The following is a 20896-nucleotide window of genomic DNA, read 5'->3' as shown; positions in this document are numbered from 1 at the left end:
CTTTCCCAGCCACTGACCTCACCGCACGTCATCGGTGTGTTTGTGTGTGCCTGTGTGTGTTTAGCAGTTTTTAGAGTTTATTAGGAACGTATCGAAAACAGCGTGGCTTTGGTAGGCCCAAACACGCAGGTGGCTTGTTGCTCGACACTTTCCCTGTTTGTTTTCGCTTCATTTGCCAGCCCCTCAGACAGTCAGTCTGCTGTTGAAGGATGTGACAACGCGTTATTCCAAATAAACCCTCCTTACATAAAGAAAGATTGAGCAGTAGGGAGCTCAGAAAAAAGAGAAAGGGAGCGGAGAAGGTTTCTTAGCAGGATATGTAGGGATAGATAGGACAAAAAGCCACTGATCAGCTTTTGATGAGCTCTTCTCCACCCACCCACCCATCTCCTCTCTGTCGTTCTCTCTCGATATATATTGGGTAGTGGATAGTGCATTGACTCTGCCGTGTGATATTTTCACCCATAATCCTGTTTAGTAAATGTGTATTCAATTAAAACCGGCCTGGGCCCCAAGGTGATGCACTACGCTCCCTCGCCACTTTGTCAGTGTCGACAAAGGAGCTGAGCCTGGGCCTACCCGAGTGTGAAATTAAACAGGTGATAGATACCCCCAGTACAGAACACTGTCATTTTTCATTACCCTAAATAAAAAGGGGGGTGAGAAAACGCTTACATTTCACCCTGTGACAAATGAATATGGTTTTTAAGTCAGGTCTAAATAAACAAATAAATTGTTCAATTGGCCGGAGTTGGAGGAGTCTACCAGCACTGTAGACGAGAGAGTGGTGGGTAGGGGTTGTACTGTAGGCAAGTGCCGAGGGGAAAGGTTGCAGTCGGTTCAATAGGTTGTGATAGGTCAATACATTGACTAGTCCAATGATATAATAGGGTTGGGTCAATTTGATGCACAGGGTTTTAAAGACTTAATTTCTATTAAAGAACAACATGCTTTTAAAGACGTATAAATTGGAGTTTGTATACCGAAGAAAGTAGTTTTTCAATCAAGATTTTTCCAAAACATTGGAGGAAAATTCTAACCCTGTTCCTGTTCAAAATATTAAGCTACTACAGCTACCCCATTAAGAATGTCCTAGCTTTCAGCAGTGGGGGGTTGTGCGTCCGTTATCTACTAGAGGGGAAGAGGAATGGTGACAAGGCGTGGAACAAAAAGAAAACTGGACCCGTGTCCCCGGGGGAAGGTTTATCGATCGGACCCGATCCCATCTCTGAAAGCAATGTGATCTTTATGTCAAGAGACAATGCTAGTTTGATGGAGAGAGGGCAACATGGTGAGACAATAGGGATGGGAGGGGGAGAGACATATAAAATAAAATAAAACATGTTTCTTTTGTTACTGGCTGATGGCTTTCTGGGAACTCAAATGAGCAAGCGAGGGAGAAGAACAGGGGGTTGTATGCTACCAGAGAGGGAGAGAAAGTGAGAGAGATGGAAGTTGGAGAGACATTGCAATAGAGAGAACAAGTGAGAAAAACATGGAGGGGAAGAGAAAGAGGAGCTAGAGAGAGGAGATAAGAAAGAGGAGAGAGAGGAAAGAGAGGAGAGAGAGAAGAGAGAAAGATGAGAGAGAGGAGCGAGAGGGGAAAGAAGAGAAAGAGAGGAGAGAGTGAGGAGAGAGAGAGAAGAGAAAGAGTAGAGAAAGAGAGGAGAGAGTGAGGAGAGAGAGAAGAGAAAGAGTAGAGAAAGAGAGGAGAGAGAGAGGAGAAAGAGGAGCGAGAAGAAAGAGAGAGAGAGAGAGAGAGAGTGAGTCACCAGGCTTCACAAATAGATAAATGCCCTTGGGGCGCTATAGAGGAGAGCATCTTTGCCCACTGCCAGACAGCGATATGGGACACATAGTGAAAGCGTGTGAGTGTATGTGTGTGTATATACTGTTTACTACATGTGCAGTGTGTGCGTATAATGATTATATAGGGCACAGTGTGTGTGTGTGTGTTTGAATGTGCGTGTGGTGTCCGAGCGTATGTGTATATAGTATGTGTGGATTGTGTGCGTATAATGATGATACAGTGTGTGTGTGTGTGTATGTGTATTAAATCTGCAGTGTGTTTTATATGTACATTTCTTTATGGTCCACATACAAAAGGTTATTCGACTCAGTCAATGAGTTCAATTGAACAAAACCAGCCGGGCGTTAAGAGCTGGCAGACAGAGCTGGCAGACGGGGCTGGCAGATAGAACTGGCCGTATACAGTAGAGTAGACAACGACACAGTGAGAAAGGGAAAGAACAGACACTGGGATGGTAGAGGAAAATTATCATTCATGAATACTCTCACCCCTTTACCCCACCCTCTCTCAGTCTCTCTCTCTTTCGCTACCCCTCCCTCCATCTCTCTCTCTTCCCCCTCTCCATTTTCCCCTTCTCCATCTCTCCTCCACTCCCCACTTCTCCCTACCCCTCTCCATCGCTCTCATCATCTCGCCCTCTATCTCTCCTGCTGGCAGGTGAAACCTGCTCTGTTGTTCATCCGTCCTCAGACGATGACGACAGTCTCGGCGACGGTGACTTCGTCTGGCCACAAGGGACTATTGCTGACATCATCTGCATTTTCAACCGTACGGTGACAAAGATACCCAGAGAGAGAGAGAGCTGATTGTCAGGGTAGAGACTGGTACCGTGCCAGTAGGAGAGGAGAGCAGCTCCACAAAGGACTTGTGTAAACTAGGCTGCCACTTGTGAAGCAAATCATGATTAAAAATGCACTGTGTGCCTCGTAGTTGAGAGTTCCTCTGCCCTATCAGTGGTATCTAATTCCTACCTTCGTCGCAGCTGCCAGGCTTGGCCGCCTCAATCTTCTTTTTGAGGACGCAGGAGGCCACGCCCAGCTCGCAGGTGTTGTCGTAGGTGAAGCCGTCGCTGCCGCACACGGGCGAGAAGGCCTGGCCCTGGCATTGCGGGCACTCGCACTTGTTCTGGACGCAGCGGGCCCCCCAGGCACACACGGCGCTACCGCACGTCTCTGCAAATGCACACACACAAACAAACGGACGATCGCGCATGCACACACACACACACACACACACACACACACACACACACACATACATACACACACACACACACACACACACAGGGTGTGTCAGCAACTATTGATTGGAATCTTGTAAAAGGAATATGCTTGCTAAAATACAATAGTGAGACATTACTTTAAGACCTACTATTTGTACAACCACACTGTTGGTAGGCACACACACTTGGTGCTGGCATTACTCACTGCATTCTCCCTGGGCGAGCACGCGCAGGTCAAGCTGCTCGGTACAGGCACGCACGTGGAGCTCACACTCGCTGTCGTAGGTGGAGCCGTCGCTGCCGCACACCGGTTGGTGGGACTCCACACACTCCTGCGGGCACACACAGCGGCCAGACTGCCCATCGCAGATCGCCCCAAACGAACAGTTGGCACACGCCTCGTCTGGAGGGAGACAGGTAGGAGAGTGTTAGGATTGGAGAGAGTAAATAAGTCCGGGATGAGTAACGGGGAGAGAAAGAGTGTGTGTTTGTGTCAGTGAGTTGAGTGAGTGAGTGAGTGAGTGAGTGAGTGAGTGAGTGAGTGAGTGAGTGAGTGAGTGAGTGAGTGAGTGAGTGAGAGAGAGAGAGAGAGAGAGAGAGAGATAGTGAGGGAGGGCAGATAGAACTGGCTCATCCGAAGCCTGTGTGGGTGGCGTGGCAGAATCCAAAGCCGTGACGCCATGATGTCATGTGTTTACCTAACCCCCTTTGAAAGGCCGGTCATTTTGAGAGGGCCCCAAACCCAGATGGTGTGCAGACTTCACACAGCTGCAAGTTTCAGAAGGATGATCTGGACTGAGAATACTGTGAAGAATCCTCTATATTCAGTTGACTCTGATCATTTGCACATTTTCCATTCAGTGTTTTTTCCCTCTGCCTTGCATAGCCTAGTATCGACATGCTGTGGATATCAATGATTCGTGGCAGCCCGAGTGAATCACAGAGCCAGAGCAGAGATGCGAGGGGTGGGCAGCGCTCCTCGATTGCCAATTACACCTGGAGGATTGCATTAGCAGCGCACGGCCGCTATCACATTCAATTAGTGGCTAGGTAATAACAGCTGCTGATTTATTGCTAATGGCTAACGTAGAGAGCGGGCTACTCAGGCGGAAAAACTCCCCCTCCCCTCCCCTGTGTTATTAACTTGTGTATTACACCTTATTACACCTTAATAAAGTCAGGAAGTCAGCCTGCACCACACAGGCACTCGCTGTGGACAGCCCAGCCTGGGGGCCTGATTAAAAGCAGGCGGTATAAACAGAAAAATATATGTAGCCGAGGTGGCAGGTGGCGGGGATGGGGAATGCATCACCGTGACAATGACGGTGTTTCGAACCCGGGGGACATAAATCACAGTGAGTGTCGTCCTTTATCAGCGCCCGTGTCCCGATAAAGGCCTTCTTTATTTCCCTCCTCTGGCTCTGTCTCGCTCCCCCTGTTCCAGCCAGTGCCGCCAGTCGTTGGCGGCGGCTAATCGGGACACATCTAGCTATCGGACCCAACTGGGCTGCCTTACTGGCTGTAAACGCAGGGCCAGGACAGCTAGCACTAAGGCGCTAACGGCGCTAACAAGGTGGGGGGACTTGTCTGACCGGGGAGGGGAGTTGACGGTGAAGGGGGAGGTGGAAGAAATTGGCCTTGAGGAAAGGGCCATTCCGAGTGATGGATACCGAGAGACGGTGGGGAAAAGAAAAGCTAAAGAGCAGTTCCGGCCTCAGAACGCTACACACACTCTCGGAGGAGTAGTATTAGTCAGAGACTGGAGCTACGACAAGGGAGAGAAGGAGGAGTTGTTCTTTAACATGATGAGAAAGAGAGACAGTTGTTTAGTGAAAGGCTCTGAGAATGTCCCAGACTATAAAAACACTCCCCAGCCGACCCCACCGTGCCTGCTCCATAACTATTCCTCCGTCCCTCCTCGCCCTCTCTCCGCCTTTCTTATTTACCCCTCTCTCCCCTATCTTTCCGCTCCTCTGCTCTCTCTTGCTACCTTTTTGCAGCAACTGTGCAAAACTCGTAATGTTTATTTCTGTTCTAAATGACTTCTCGTCTCTTGTCTCATCTATTCTGAGGTAAATATATATGAAATTCCTTACGGAGCGATTGATATCGTTCTGTGGTCTATTATCCATGCGTGTCTCTGCTTCTTCCAGCCTGCCAGACACACAAGGTCACCCAACACTCAAACATTGAGAGGAGAAAATACATCAGAATAATAAAAAATGTCACTCATCTCACTATCGGACCGCACCTGAGCCATAAAGATAACCATTTCCCCTAGCGCCATTTTTCGATCCCCTCGAGGGGAAGAAAATCTAATTATGACAGTGCACATAGGCCTTGCGAAACGGTGGCCCCACTCACACACGCACACACCGGTTGTCTCTGCACGCAAACGCACGAGGGACAAAAGGAAACACACAAACTTCCCAGCCTCTATCGACACATACACCACACAGTGTATGCCAGTGATATGAATTGTACCAGGATAATTAACAGAGATAATAGTGAAGGTGGAGGGAGGTGAGGTGACTCAGTGGAGTTTGAAGAGGCCTGTGTAAAGCAGTGCAAACAGCCCAGAATAAACCAACCCACATCACCATCATCATTCCTCCGCCGGGCCTTGCCTAGCACTGCCTGTCTGTCGCTTTTATTGCCCTGTTCCGCTGACTTCTGCCTCTGTGGAGACTTGCTGTCATCCATAGTGCTGTATCAGACACACACACACACACACACACACACACACACACACACACACAGCAGGGCCCGCTACCTCGCTCTGCCTGCAACCAGCTCGCCTTTTTAAATAAAGACTATTCATTACGCCCCTGCGGCGCCACGGTGAGAACTGTCTACCTAACGCCGCACGCACGCACGCCGTCTCCAAATTGAGTTTGCTCGCCCGGCTCAAACATTCCTTTTGCTCCATTTCCCATTGGAATACATCTTTATGCGCAGAGATTTCAACTTGGGAATGGAAATAGGAAATACTAGTGGAGTCACAGCAGCCCCCAAGCCAACAACACTGCAGTGGATTAAACGTCAAACTTCAGTTGAAACAATAGGGCAGGCATCATCAACTAGATTCCAATAGGGCAGGCATCATCAACTAGATTCCAATAGGGCAGGCATCATCAACTAGATTCCAATAGGGCAGGCATCATCAACTAGATTCCAATAGGGCAGGCATCATCAACTAGATTCCAATAGGGCAGGAATCATCAACTAGATTCCAATAGGGCAGGCATCATCAACTAGATTCCAATAGGGCAGGCATCATCAACTAGATTCCAATAGGGCAGGCATCATCAACTAGATTCCAATAGGGCAGGCATCATCAACTAGATTCCAATAGGGCAGGAATCATCAACTAGATTCCAATAGGGCAGGCATCATCAACTAGATTCCAATAGGGCAGGCATCATCAACTAGATTCCAATAGGGCAGGCATCATCAACTAGATTCCAATTGGGCAGGCATCATCAACTAGATTCCGCTGCGGGACGATTCGTTCTTGAGCGGATGGTCGGGGGGCCGGAACAGAATTACAAATCATTTGTAGACGGCAAGAAACCCACAAATATGTTTGAAACCCAAACATATATTTTTAAAATATAATCATTTAAAACCTTGCTTACATTTGAATAAGGTCACATATATTTTACATTTTATTTTTTTACTTCAGTTTATTTTAGTAAATACTTTCTTAACACTGATTTTTCTTAAAGCTGCATTGTTGGTTAAGGGCTTGTAAGTGAAGCATTTCATTGTAAAGGTCTAAACCTGTTGTATTCGGCGCATGTGACAAATACAATTTGATTTGATTTTGATTTGATATATCTCTCTGTTGTGCGTGGGAATACTTTTTCCAAAACTTAAATCACTTGGAGATGATTTGCTGGTGTTTTTAAAGTATTTTATGTGCAATAATAACAATATATACAGTGCCTTCAGAAAGTGTTCAAACCCTTGGATTTCTTCCACATTTTTGTTGTGTTACAGCCTGAATTTAAAATAAATTCAATTTATTTAAAAAAAAATTACTGGCACAATACCACATAATGTCAAAGTGGACTAACGTTTTTTTTTATGTTTACAAATGAATTACACATTAAAAGCTGAAAGTTGGTCTTGAGTTAATAAGAATTCATCCCCTTTGTTATGGAAAGCCTAAATAAGTTCAGGAGTACAAATTTGTACCCCACACACAATTATCTGTAAGGTCTCTCAGTCGAGCAGGTAATTTCAAACACAGATCAACCACAAAGTACAGGAAGGTTTTCCAATGCTTTGCAAAGAAGGGCACCTATTGGTAGATGGGTAAAAATAAAAGCAGACATTGTATATCCCTTTGAGCAGGTGAAGTTATTAATTACACTTTGGATGGTGCATCAATACACCCAGTCACTACAAAGATACAGGCGTCCTTCCTAACTCAGTTGCCGGAGAGGAAGGAAACTGCTCAGGGATTTCACCATGAGGCCAATGGTGACGTTAAAACAACAGTTACAGAGTTTAATGTCTGTGATAGGAGAAAACTGAGGATGGATCAACAACATTGTAGTTACTCCACAATACTAACCAAATTGACAGAGCAAAAATAAGGAAGCCTGTACAGAACACAAATATTCCAAAACATGTATCACAGGTTTTGCATTGAAGAATAAAAAAATATATATAGGCAAATGATGCACAATCCAGGTGTGTAAAGCTCTTAGAGTTACCCAGAAAGACTCACAGCTGTAATCGTTGCCAAAGGTTCTTCTACAAAGTATTGACTTGGGGTGTGATTACTTATTTAAATGAGATATTTATGTATTTCATTTTCAATACATTTCCCTTTGTCATTATGGGGTATTGTGTGTAGATTGGGAAAATATATAATCCATTTCGAATTCACCATGTAACACAACAAAATGTGAAATACGTCAAGGGGTATGAATACTTTCTGAAGGCACAGTATATTACATTTTATTTCTCAGAAAACTTGGGGGGGCCAAATAGAATCACCCGTGGGCCGCCAGTTGGGAAACCCTGCAACGGGGTAGAACTAGTGCAAAGGTGCTGAGGCAAATCTCTCGCTGTCTGCTGGTGGTAGCAACAGCTAACAGTAAAGCTGGCTAACAGTGTTTACTGTATTAGCAGTCTTGGATAATAGCTGCTAAATGGCTTCAGGCATCTCTTTCACTCTACATTATTAGATCAGTATATCTATATTACATCTCCAAACTGTTACCCATTTAGGACCAAAAGGCTAGCAGGCAATATAGAACTGTGTAAAGTAGCCTATGAGAGAAGAGATCATTTAAATATTTATTTTCCTTTCTTCATGTCTGCTTTGTGCTTAGTTAGTCTACATAAAACATGGTACATACATGTTATTTGTTATACAGATACAGGCCTATGGTGTAGCCTACCTTTACAGTAGCAGAAAATCTAATTCAAACTCTGACTAAAACTACCAAGCGTCAACTGTGGCTGAGGACTTAGAGCACGGAAAGGACACGGAACGGAAGGCACAGGAGCAAATGGTTTGTTGGTCAAATGAAAATGTTAATCATCGTCATCATCAATTACTCTTCTATGGGAAAACGAGTGCAGGTTAGCGTTGTTCGTCATGAATCTTGTTGTGGACGCAGCTCTGCAGAATGGCCACTGCCTGGGACACCCACAAAATGATCTAATCTGATTTTAAACCATAAACTTAACCTTGATTGATCTTATTTTGACAAATACTCCAGATAAATGGGGTGGCAGGTAGCTTAGCGGTTAAGAATGTTGTGCCAGTACGCGAATGGTCGCTGGTTTGAGGCACCGAGCTGACTTGGTGAAAAATCTGTCGATATGCCCTTAATCAAGGCACATAACCCTAATTGCTCCTTTAAGTCGCTCCGGATAAGAGCGTCTGCTAAATGACTAAAATGTAATCATAAACTGGGTGGTTTGAATGCTGATTGGCTGAAAGCTGTGATATATCAGACTGTATACCATGGGTATGATAAAACATGTATTTGTACTGTTCTAAATGCATTTGTAACCAGTTTCTAATAGAAATAAGGCACCTTGGGGGGAGGGGGGGTGGTATGCATAAGAACAGCCCTTAGCCGTGGTATATTGGCCATATACCACAACCCCTCAGGCCTTAATGCTTAAATATGTTGATAGCAGCGTTTTCCACTGGATTTTAGTGACCCAGTTGTCTGTGTCAGAGATGTGAGAGTGCATAAATCTAGTGACCTTGAACCTGATTTTGTCACGCCCTGATCTGTTTCACCACCCTCCAGGTGTCGCCCATCTTCCCCATTATCCCCTCTGTATTTATACCTGTGGTTGCTGTCTGTCTGTTGCCAGTTCGTGTTGTTTGTTCAAGTCAACCAGCGTTTTGTCTCGGCTCCTGCTTTTCCCCAGTCTCTCTTTTTCTTGTCCTCCTGGTTTTGACCCTTGCCTGTCCTGACTCTGAGCCTGCCTGCCGTCCTGTGCCTTTGCCCCTACTCTAGATTACCGACCTCTGCTTGACCTGACCCTGAGCCTGCCTGACGTCCTGTACCTTGGCCCCATTACTCTGGATTATCGACCCCTGCCTGCCTTGACCTGTCGTTTGCCTGCCCCGGTTGTTACAACAAACATTGTTACTTCAACACAGTCTGCACTTGGGTCTTACCTGAAACCTGATAGATTTAGCTTTAAGCTTTTTTGTAAATGTCTTAAGCAATATTGCAAATAATCATGCCCCCTTCAAAACTCAGAGTTAAAGGTAGATTGAATGCCTGATTCACTACTGAATTTTCAAGTCATTTGTAAGAGAAATGTTGCCTGGATCAAGGCCAGGAACACAGGCTTAGGCCCAGATTGGCAATCTTTTAAGCAACTGAGGAATCAATGTATCAAACTAATCAGAAAGGTTCAATCTGATTATTATGTAATCAATCTTTCTGAATGTAAGGGGAATTCTTTTCACTATTTATATAAATGCTATTGGTCAATCGTTTCAAAAATGTACATTTCATTCTATATGTGGATCATACTATTATGTACGCAATTGCCCTGGTTGTGACAAGGCTACAGCCCGATTTTGTAGCTTTACAGGAAGCCGTTACTGGGTTTGGCCGGTGTAGGCCGTCATTGTCAATAAGGATTTGTTCTTAACTGAATTGCCTTGTTAAATAAAGGTTAAATAAATCAAATACATTTCAAAAACTTGTGCTTAATACGAGAAAAAGTAAATACGTCCTTTTTCAAGTTCTCATTAGATTGTTCCAGATGGATTACATCTTCACTCATCTGATTGTTCTACAATTGAACAAGTCCCTGCATACAAATACCTTGGTATTTGGATTGACAATGATTTAACGTTTAAAAAGCATACAAATGCATTTGTTAAGAAGCTACAATTTAAAGTGGGCTTTTTTGATAAAAACAGATTGTGCCTCTCTCTCTCTCAGCAGGAAGCAGATTGTGCAGTCAACCTTCCTACCTGTTTTTGATTATGGTGATACTATTTGATCAAAGTGCAGCTTCCACTACTCTTAAACCCCTGGATGCTGTTTATTATGGCGCCCTTCGTTTTATTACAGGAGACAGTTTTATTACTCTTCGCTGCATTCTTTACCAAACGGTTGGCTGGACCTCTTTAAAATCATGTAGATCATATCAGCACGCTCTTTTTGTTTACAAAGCTCTATAAGATTCAGACTTACCCAACATCACTGTTAAGATTTAAAATGACAAGTTGTCAAGCCCGTTCACAGGGTTGGTTAACTATGGAGACGCCTTTGGTGTTTCCTGTGTTACGTAAATCGGCCTTTCATTTCCTACATTTGGAATCATCACCAAAAGACGTCTCGATTGGATGCTTTGATTTTCATAACGAAGAACGTGTTTGTATTTTAAGGTGTATTTCATGTGTATATTGTCTATATTTATGCCTATCTATACCATACTTAGTCTCAATATGACTTCCCTGTTGAAATAAAGGTAAATAAATAAACCTTAACCTTAACCACACTAACCCTACTGCCTAACCCTAAACTTATATTAATTTAAGTGGCATCTTCAAGTGGATTAACTTTTGGGAAGAAAAAGAATGGGTGCCTGTGGAAGCCCGAAATATTATTTATCCGAGTCCTCGAGAGCAGACAAAAACTCAGTAACCAATTATACAAGAGGAGCATAGCCTAACACCCTCTCATTGGAAGTGCATCTACAATTAGAAAGGTCAAAAATAGGGAAACTGCAGGCTTGTGCCGGGCTAGAGGAGTGCTGAGAGGATGGGGAGGATTCGAGGGGATGAGGATAAGAGTGAAGGAGGAGAGAGGAATGACATACTCAGAGTACAGTGGAGTTACAGTATGTGCTTGAGTTGGTTTGTTAGATGGTGCATGCAACCCCAACAGGTGACAGGTTTGATTCACACAAGGGCCACATACATGAACTAAATATACCATTTGTTCTTGGTAAGTTAAATGACTGTAGGCCATCGTACTATAAAAAAAGACTAGGAGGGTTTCCTAACCTAGGGCCTGGAGTTATTGCTGTTTTCATGAACAGGTCACATGGTCAGGGAAACTGCTGGCTTAGATGGTACTATATTATAATATAGTACAGTATACATACATAGTATACTTAAGCAATCAGGCACAAGGGGGTGTGATAATATGGCCAATATATCACAGCTAAGGGCTGTTATTTTGCACAACGCAACGCGGAGTGCCTGGATACAGCCCTTAGCCGTGGTATATTGGCCATATACCACAAATCCTAAGAGGTGCCTTATTGCTATTAGAAACTGATGACCAACGTAAATAGAACAGTACAAATAAATGTTTTGTCATACCCGTGGTACATGGTCGGATATACCACAGCTGTCAACCAATCAGCAATCAGGGCTCAAACCACCCAGTTTATAATGCAGTATAGTCTGGTACTCACCGCAGGGTCCTCGGTGCTGGATGTGAATCTCCTTCTGCAGGGCGCAGCCCATGGCCTTCATCTCACACTGGCTGCCGTAGCTGTGGCCGTCACTGCCGCACACCAGGTCGGGCATCTGGGGGCAGGCGCCATGGCACTCGCACACGGGCTCGTTGTTCTTCACCACGCACGCGGCCCCAAACTCGCAGGCCTTCCCCAGGCACGGGCTGGGAGTGTGTAGATCTGAGACAATAGACAAGGGTTAATGTTGAAGAGGGATGAGGGAGAGGTGGGGAAGGAGAAGTATAGAGGGTTTGGGTATTGAGGGTTGGGGGCAGGGAAGGGTGGGGAACTCGGGATAGGTTCAAAGAGAGTAGAGGTTGATCAGGATCAGAAGGATTTCAAAAAGGGGGTTGCCTGGTCAACGTGGGTGCACTATGGTCAAGTCTAAAACATGTATCTGACTCTTATCCGTAGTACTTCCTGTATCAATTAACTCCCTCCTGGTAATCTATTTTTGTTGTTGTTGGTAATCTCATTGGCCATAAGTGTCTGACCTCTCTGTATGAGCCAATCAGCAGAGTCTGCTCCTCTGTATGACCCAATCAGCTGTGCCTGACCTCATGTTTCAGAGACCCACACCCCAAGTTCTATGAGTAGAAACCTTGACCTTGTGTCAATCGATTGGAAACTGGGGATGAACGGTAGAGGATAACATATTTTTCTATTTATAGGGAAGTAAACAGGTGCTGATTAATTGATGTTTCCCAGCATGCCGTTCATCAAACGCAGCCATTTGCATCTCATGAGAGCCTCAGAGAGAGAGAGAGAGAGAGAGAGGGAGGGAGAGAGATTGAAAAAGATGATGAAGAGAGCTCTCGCTATGTGGATAGAGAAGAGAGAGGAAGGGAAGACTAGAAACAGAGGAAAAGAGAAAGAGCAGCGTCGGCTTAATAACACACAAAGCCCAGCTCCTGGGCAGTGGGAGAACATCAGAGAAGTGTCTGCATGCTGCTTTGTTCTCCAGCCGCCCCACTACACTGTAACTTCATTCAATTGGGGGCCTTGTTAGAGAAGTGGGTCAGAAACGAGAAAGAAACGCGCAAAGACGACAATGTGATCCACGGAATTATATTGTTTCATCATCGTGGCATTTATTTTCCTTCATTCCCCCGGATCAATCCTTCGTCAGTATTGTTGCCAAGGTTAGGAGTATGTTAGCCGTATTGTAAGGGGGTGGATTGATTTGGGGATGGGGTGGGTGGGTGAGTGGAACAGATTGACAGTTGAATCTCCAAGGCCTCGGAAGACTGTGGCATACAGTACATCCTCGTCAAGCCAAGCGGGCAGGAGAATTATGCAGGGGGAGGCGAAGCCAAGCGAAGGAGGCTCATTGGCATGCCTGGGGCGTGGGGGTATAGTGCCGTGGTGCTAAACGCAGCGTGTCTGCCGTTTGGGAGATAGATTCAAATGCAAGTGAATGTGAGGATGCATTTTATCCCTGGCTTCCGAGCGAGAGAGATTGTCGATGGGGAAAAGATCGGAGCGGAACTCGGGTATGTCACGGGTGGTAGATGGTGTGGGAATAGGGTTACAATGCTGAACCCAGGCCACCCCCCCCCCCCCCCCTACAACCCCTCCTGTGTCTCCTCCTCTCCCCATGGCAACCAAGGGTGCAGTCATTACCCTGATTATTATGGGATTAGACTAGAATCACGCCGGGCGCTCCGTTTAAGAAGCTGCCGCCGTTTAGTTTCTGAAAGCACGGGTGTGTTTAATACTGTTAAAATCCCCTTGAGCCTCATCTCAGCTCTGGGTAAAATCATCAACATATAGCAGAAGGTCATTTCCCACTGTGGGTGAGAGAGGAGGGGAACAGATAGGAGTGATAGGAGTGAAGTCAGTAGCAGTTCGATAGATAGCCTCTAAAATCACAGGACTGTGGTGGGAAAAAAAATCATACGTGTCAAGGCGCCCCACGGCGTCTGTGTTAGGGGGTAGTAGTTAGGCTGTAGTGTAGAGGGTCAGCAATCAGCAAGGAACACTTAAAAGGTTATTTTATGCGTATTATTAAATGGTTATTATGTGCCGTTGCCATGGCGATAGTGTCTCGCCACAGGATGATTCGGCGTTATAAAAAGCCTCACCTGTGTTCTACACCTCTTTTACATCAAGAGAGCGGCAGACAAAACAAGGGGATAAGGCCCTAGCCGATACTAGTGTGGAGGAGGAGCAATCGCCAGGCTACATCTAGTGCCCGTCGGCGACCGTAATTGAACAAATCTTTACGGATCCTGAATAAGGACGAGCAAGGAGACAAGGATCTCACTTTTTCTAATGGGAACGTTGCGGATTAAGTAGTGGAACACTGCTATTGATTTCTGTGTTGTGGGCAAGCCGGCAGTTTGAAAGAGCTCTGAATTGGCATGTAAATATGTATGTGGTGGAACTGTGCCTAATTCAGCCGGGCTTCAAAAAACGCTATTCTGCCTGATCTTTTTTCTATACTGTGTGTGTGTGTGTGTCTCTATGTGTGTAGCGCTGGATACAGAGGGCGATCAGCACACACACACTCGTGGCCTTGAGAACGGTTCACAACCCATTTCCGAAGGCCCAGCTCCCTAAAATGCAACTGCAGCCTCCGATAACCTTCAGTCCCTTGTTTTCTTTGTTTCTACCCCCAAAAATAAGGAATGAGAAATAATCCCAAACATTCTCATTCCCCCACTTCTTCTGGAGGCAATGTTTTTCTCTCAGATTTATTCAATCAAAAAAGAGAAGGGGGGGTGGCGAAATTCCCCAAATTCTCTGTGAAATAATCTTAGCATGGAGAGAGAGAATGAGCATACGATGAGAGACTTTGACAAACCTTCAGCAGCCCTTATACCCGACTTTGGTAATTGAGAAGGCTTGCATATTCTCTCAGTCTGAAAAGAAATCTCAGGGAACTAAAAGCGTATTTTCTCCCTCAAAGGCAGTGAGGGAGACTTTGAAACAGCAGCGTATCATCCCAGAGGCCTGGGTAGAGATGGTAGCAGTGGCTGTGCTGTTCAAGGACTGGAGCTGCCACGACTGACAGGCAGACAGACAGACAGACAGACAGACAGACAGACAGACAGACAGACATATGCCTCAGTAGAGGGACAGATACTAGGTCCCAGGCTGCAGCAGTCAGACTCATACACACACACAACAAATGACCCCTCTGTTTATCAGACGAAAGAGACGATGGTGACTCACTGTTTGTGTGTGTGTGTGTGTGTGTGTGTGTGTGTGTGTGTGTGTGTGTGTGTGTGTGTGTGTGTGTGTGTGTGTGTGTGTGTGTGTGTGTGTGTGTGTGTGTGTGTGTGTGTGTATGTGTGGGTGTGTGTGTGTGTGTGTGTGTGTGTGTGTGTGTGTGTGTGTGTGTGTGTGTGTGTGTCTGTGTGTGTGTGTGTGTGTGTGGGGGGGGGGGATCCAGAGTGCCGCAAGCGTCATCAAAGACGTGAGAGACAGAAAAAGGTGTGTTGGCGAGGAGATGAATAACTCTCCTCTGTTCAATAATTCTTCTTGTAGCTGCAGTCAAGAAAGTGTTTAGGAGTAGACATCTCATACCAGTCCCTAGAGGCTTCTCTAAGAAAGGACAATGTTTCTGTCCCAGACATGGCAACTTGGGAGTCTGAATGCTGCCACCTCTTTCTGCCCTTCTCCCACCAGCCTAGGCCAGGCTCTCTCCTTCCTTCCTTCCTTCCTTCCTTCCTTCCTTCCTTCCTTCCTTCCTTCCTTCCTTCCTTCCTTCCTCCCTCCTGCCGCTCCCCTACTTTTCTTTTGTTTTTAATTAGTCTGATATTTTATAGTGGCGAGCTCCGAGCTTAACGGGCAACTCCACCACTTTTCAACCTTTTTTGTATTATCTCTAGCACAATACCAGTGTCAACATACTGTACGCTTAGTGTAAAAAACATTAGGTTCACCTTGCTAATATTGAGTCGCAAACCCTTTTGCCCTCAGAACAGCCTCAATTCGTCGGGGCATGGACTCTACAAAGTGTCCAAAGTGTTCCACAGGGATGCTGGCCCATGTTGACCACAATGCTTCCCACAGTTGTGTCAAGTTGGCTGGATGTCCTTTAGGTGGTGGACCATTCTTGATACACACGGAAAACTGTTGCGCGTGAAGAACCCAGCAGCGTTGCAGTTCTTGACACTCAACCGGTGCGCCTGGCACCTACTACCATACCCCGTTCAAAGGCACTTACAGTAAATATTGTGTCACCTTCTGAATGGCACACGTACACAATCCATGTCTCAATTGTCTCAAGGCTTAGAAATCTTTCTTTAACTCGTCTCCTCCCCTTCATCTACACTGATTGAATTGGATTTAACATGTGACATCAATAAGGGATCAAAGCTTTCACCTGGATTCACCTGGCCAGTCTGTGTCATGGACAGAGCAGGGGTTCATAATGTTTTGTACACTCAGGGCATGTGAAAAAAAGCAAATTTCTAAGTTTTGTGGAAAGAAATATAAAGTTAAAGCATCAGCAAAAGTTACAACATTTTAAAAACAGTGATTTTCAAACACTATGATATCCGCAGGGACATGGGGAGGAAGAAAATACCCTCCTTTGGGCTAGAAACCTGTTGCAGGTTTTGAAAATCATCGTCTTTTACTTTTCAACCCACCCTGTGATGTCACAGAGACACCTTTTTTTTAAAGACTTTTCTTCTTATCGTTTTGACCGCAGATCATAGTAATGCCCTGTTTTCACATGTAGACATGTAGACACTGGTTGGTGCTGGAGATGATGAATGAGGTTGAAAAGAGGCAGAAATACCCTTTCAGACCAGGGAGATTAGAAGTCCCTGTCAGATGAAGTGGGCTGCTGGGGTGCTGCAATGCTAAGAAAACCATAACCGCCCACTGATAAAACATTCTGCCAAAGTTCTGCTACCTGTCTCCCCCACCAAGCGGCGGAACGACCCTCCCTGACAAACGTTCCGCTACCCGTCTTCCCCCTCCCAAGAGAGACGTTGCCTCTTCCCTGTCTCTCACTAAACTGCTACATTAGTCAAGATTTAGAGGCCTTATCTGACAAGCAAATACGGGATTTCTCAGAGTTGACCTGAGTATTACCTCAGTCAAAGCCTTGTTGAGCTGAACACACTCGGCAGGCGGTCTGTATATAAGCCTGGAGAGATGGAGTGTCATATTCCTAGCCTTGTTTGCGTGGGTAATGTTTGTGGTTTAAGCCTGTACATATGGATGTAAATGCAGGGAGATTATTTTATGCGGTAGAGCTTCTCCCTACTCATGCATATGTAGATTGGAATCTTCCCTGCTCCAATTCTGGATTACTCCCAATGTCACTATAAGAATCTAAGAAAACCCATCCCTGCGCTCTAGGTAGCCAATTCGGTGAGGGAGAAGTGGCTGCCGGCACCGCCCACTGTGTAGAAACAGCCAATGGGAAGCAGAGACAGCGGCACATGCCGCGGTGAGCCCTAACCCAGTTTTGTCAGTGCTGCAGGGGGAGTGCCTGCCACCCCCTATGTCTCACTAGCAGTGAAAACTTTTATGGAACATATTAAAATAGGTGCCAGGAACGGGAGAGAAAAGTCTCAATATTAGCATATGGTAAAACGAAGGCCCGCGAGCTGTGTTTCCCTGCTTCGGAGCACTTATCACAGAGTAATGGCTGCAAGGGGACAGTCCTCCACTTGACATTTAAAACCCCAAACACCAAATCTGATAGATGTCTCTTCTATCAGACGACACAGGGAACACAGATGAAGTGAAACACAGCAAACAGAGGGAGAGAGGGGGTGGGGGGCAGAGAAAGACAACAGCGAGGGAACAAAGACAAAGATGAGCTCCTCCATCTCATGACATGTGTATACTTACAGAGAACAGAGGAGAGAAGAGGGGGAGGAGAGGAAAATTAAAGGCAGGCCACCAAACAGCAGATGGGCATCATTGGCATGGTGGGCCTGGTCCGGGTGCACTGACCAGCAGCACACAACACATACACTGTAGGAAAGGAAGAGAGGGAGGAAGCAAGGAGGGGTGCAACAGATGGGGTAAGGGTTGGTTCGCCATAGGAAGAACCTGCTGTACCCATAAGGCCTGGTGACTGCAGCGACTCTGCCACCACCGACTCCTACTGACACACCAAAACCACACACAATCGGTATGGGCCGCTATAATCCTTAACACCACCAACCTACAGGGCCTTCAGAAGGTATTCACACCCCTTGAATTTTTCCACATTTTTGTTGTGTTACAGCCTGAATTGAAAATGTATTAAATGTAGATTTTATGTCACTGGCCTACACACAATACCCAATGCTTCTCTCAATTTTTACAAATTCATTAAAAATGAAAAGCAGAAATGTTTTGAGTCAATAAGTATTCAACTCCTTTGTTATGGCAAGCCTACATAACTTTAGGAGTAAACATTTGCTGAACAACTCACAAAATAAGTTGCTACCTTTGAATAACTACCTCATCTCTGTACCACACACAATGATCTGTACGGTCCCTCAGTGAATTTAAAACAGATTCAACCACCAACACCACGGATGTTTTCCAATGCCTCACAAAGAAGGGCACCTATTGGTAGATGGGTAAAAATAAAAATAAACATACATGTAATATTCATTTGATCATGGGGAAGTTATTAATTACACTTTGGATGATGATCAATGCACCCAGTCACTAAAAAGATAGACGTCCTTCCTTCCTAATTCAGTTGCCGGAGAGGCAGGAAACCGCTCAGGGATTTGAACATGAGGCCAATTGTGACAAATACAGAGTTTAATGGCTGTAAAACTGAGGATGGATCAACAACATTGTAGTTACTCCACAATACCAACCTAATTGACAGAGGGAAAAGAAGGAAGCCTGTACAGAATACAAATATTCCAAAACATACATCCTGTTTGCAACAAGGTACTAAAGTAATACTGCAAAAAAAAACATATTTTCATCATGTTATGGGTATGCTTGTAATTGTTAAGGACTTGGGAGTTTTTCGGGATAAAAAAGAAAATTTAATAGAGCTAAGCACAGGCAAAATCATAGAGGAAAACCTGGTTCAGTCTACTTTACACCAGACACTGGGAGATGAATTCACCTTTCAGCAGCACAATAACCTACAACACAAGGCCACTGGAGTTTCTTACCAAGAAGACAATACATGTTCCTGAGTGGCCGAGTTACAGTTTTGACTTAAATCTGCTTGAAAATCTATGGAAAATCTTTAAAATGATTTCCTAGTCAAAAACTAATTTGACAGAACTTGAATCATTTTGAAAAGAATAATGGGCAAATGTTGCACACTCCAGGTGTTTAAAGCTCTTAGAGAATTACCCAGAAAGACTCACAGCTGTAATCGCTGCCAAAGGGGATTCAAACATGTATTGACTCAGGGGGTTGATTACTTATCTAATCAAGAAATATTAGTGTTTTATTTGTATTTATTTATTTATTTTTTGCCACTTTGACATCAGAGTATTTTGTGTGGACCGTTGACAAAACATGACAATTAAATCCATTTTAATCTGACTTTGTAACACAACAAAATGTAGAAAAAGTCAAGGGGTGTGAATACATTCTGAATGCACTGTAACTCCCAGAGCAAGTCCATTAATTAGATTCATTACCAAACATCACTGGAGGTCCTCTCTGGGTTCAATGGGTACTCAACCTATTATTGTTTATGAGTATAATCAAAGCCAGTGACTTGTGTCGTCGCACAGCAGCAGAGATGCTAATCAAATAAACATGCAAATTATAAATATTCACCGGAGAGACTTGTCACCTAAGGCGCACGTTTCAGTTTTTTTCACCCCAATTTCTCCTCTTCTGCAGAGGCTCTTTGTCAATGACAATGTCTCTCCAGCTGAGTGATTTTCTGTTAACCTCCAGGGGAAAACTGCGTGTGTGAACGTGTGCACGCACACACACACATATGCACACACACATTTGCACACACACACACACATATGCACACACACCTATGCACACACACACAAACACAGACACACACAAACAATCTCGCACCGCTCTTAAATGGCATTCATACCATTTATCTAACTATCTAACTAAGTACTTCACTGTATGTGTGTGTGTGTGTGTGTGTGTGTGTGTGTGTGTGTGTGTGTGTGTGTGTGTGTGTGTGTGTGTGTGTGTCTGCCGGCCTGTCTGTCTGTGAACCTCTGTACCATTTTATATGTCCATGTCTCACAGGAGTGAAAGCTTCCTTCCAGCTCTCAGGGTCAAACGAGAGGCATCTTAAACCACTTTGACTTCGTTTTTCAGCTGAGCATCCTAGTAATGCTAAGAATTGGCCTCTCGCAATCCACCACTATTCCTTTTTAGCCCCTTATATAGTGACCATCTCATGAGAGACTGACCTCGAACACATTCCTGTGGAACTCAATATAAGACCATATAGGTTATTAATCAAATAGGGCAGCATTGTCTTTCTCAGCATGGCCGACACTGGTGTCTGTATGATTAGGCTAGTCTGTGTCCCCCCCATAGGGGACAAGTGGCCCTTTAGGGACATGGAGAGTGAAACGGCGGACGACAGTCACATGAGGGGGTTGTCACCACACTCACCGCAGGTGACTGAGATTTACAGGCTCATATCTGGAGATTTTCAGCCCTCCTGATGGCTTGTGGCATGATTGATCTATAAACTAGCACTGTGTCTCACCAAATGTGTGTGTGTGTGTGTGTGTGTGTGTGTGTGTGTGTGTGTGTGTGTGTGTGTGTGTGTGTGTGTGTGTGTGTTTGTGTGTGTGTGTGTGCATCTGGGGGGTGGTGGGGGTAGTGACAGCCATGACACCCCATCATCCCAGTCTTTCGCTCCCTATCCACCTCTTGGTTGAAGCTCTAAGAGCCATGGGGAAGTGACAAAAGGCTGGCTAATGCCAGGCGGCACACGATGAAGGGCTGAACCACTTAAGCTT

At 45.1% G+C, this 20896-nt stretch overlaps 1 protein-coding gene across 3 annotated transcripts in view; it reads right to left on the bottom strand.

The window, feature by feature from the left end:
* Positions 1–20896, bottom strand: part of LOC139416419 (agrin-like) — a 275974-nt gene that overhangs the window by 57585 nt on the left and 197493 nt on the right. For all 3 annotated transcript variants that reach the window (XM_071165012.1, XM_071165013.1, XM_071165014.1), the window contains 3 exons: positions 11961–12182; positions 3238–3435; positions 2782–2982 (listed from right to left, as the gene is read on the bottom strand). In XM_071165012.1, coding sequence (XP_071021113.1) covers positions 2782–2982; positions 3238–3435; positions 11961–12182 — 621 coding nt within the window. The remainder of the gene's footprint in view (positions 1–2781; positions 2983–3237; positions 3436–11960; positions 12183–20896) is intronic.

The sequence above is a fragment of the Oncorhynchus clarkii genome, chromosome 9 (assembly GCF_045791955.1).
Source record: "Oncorhynchus clarkii lewisi isolate Uvic-CL-2024 chromosome 9, UVic_Ocla_1.0, whole genome shotgun sequence".
Lineage (NCBI taxonomy): Eukaryota > Metazoa > Chordata > Actinopteri > Salmoniformes > Salmonidae > Oncorhynchus > Oncorhynchus clarkii.
The sequence above is the reverse complement of the archived record's forward strand: the minus strand, read 5'-3'. Positions and strand labels throughout refer to the sequence as shown.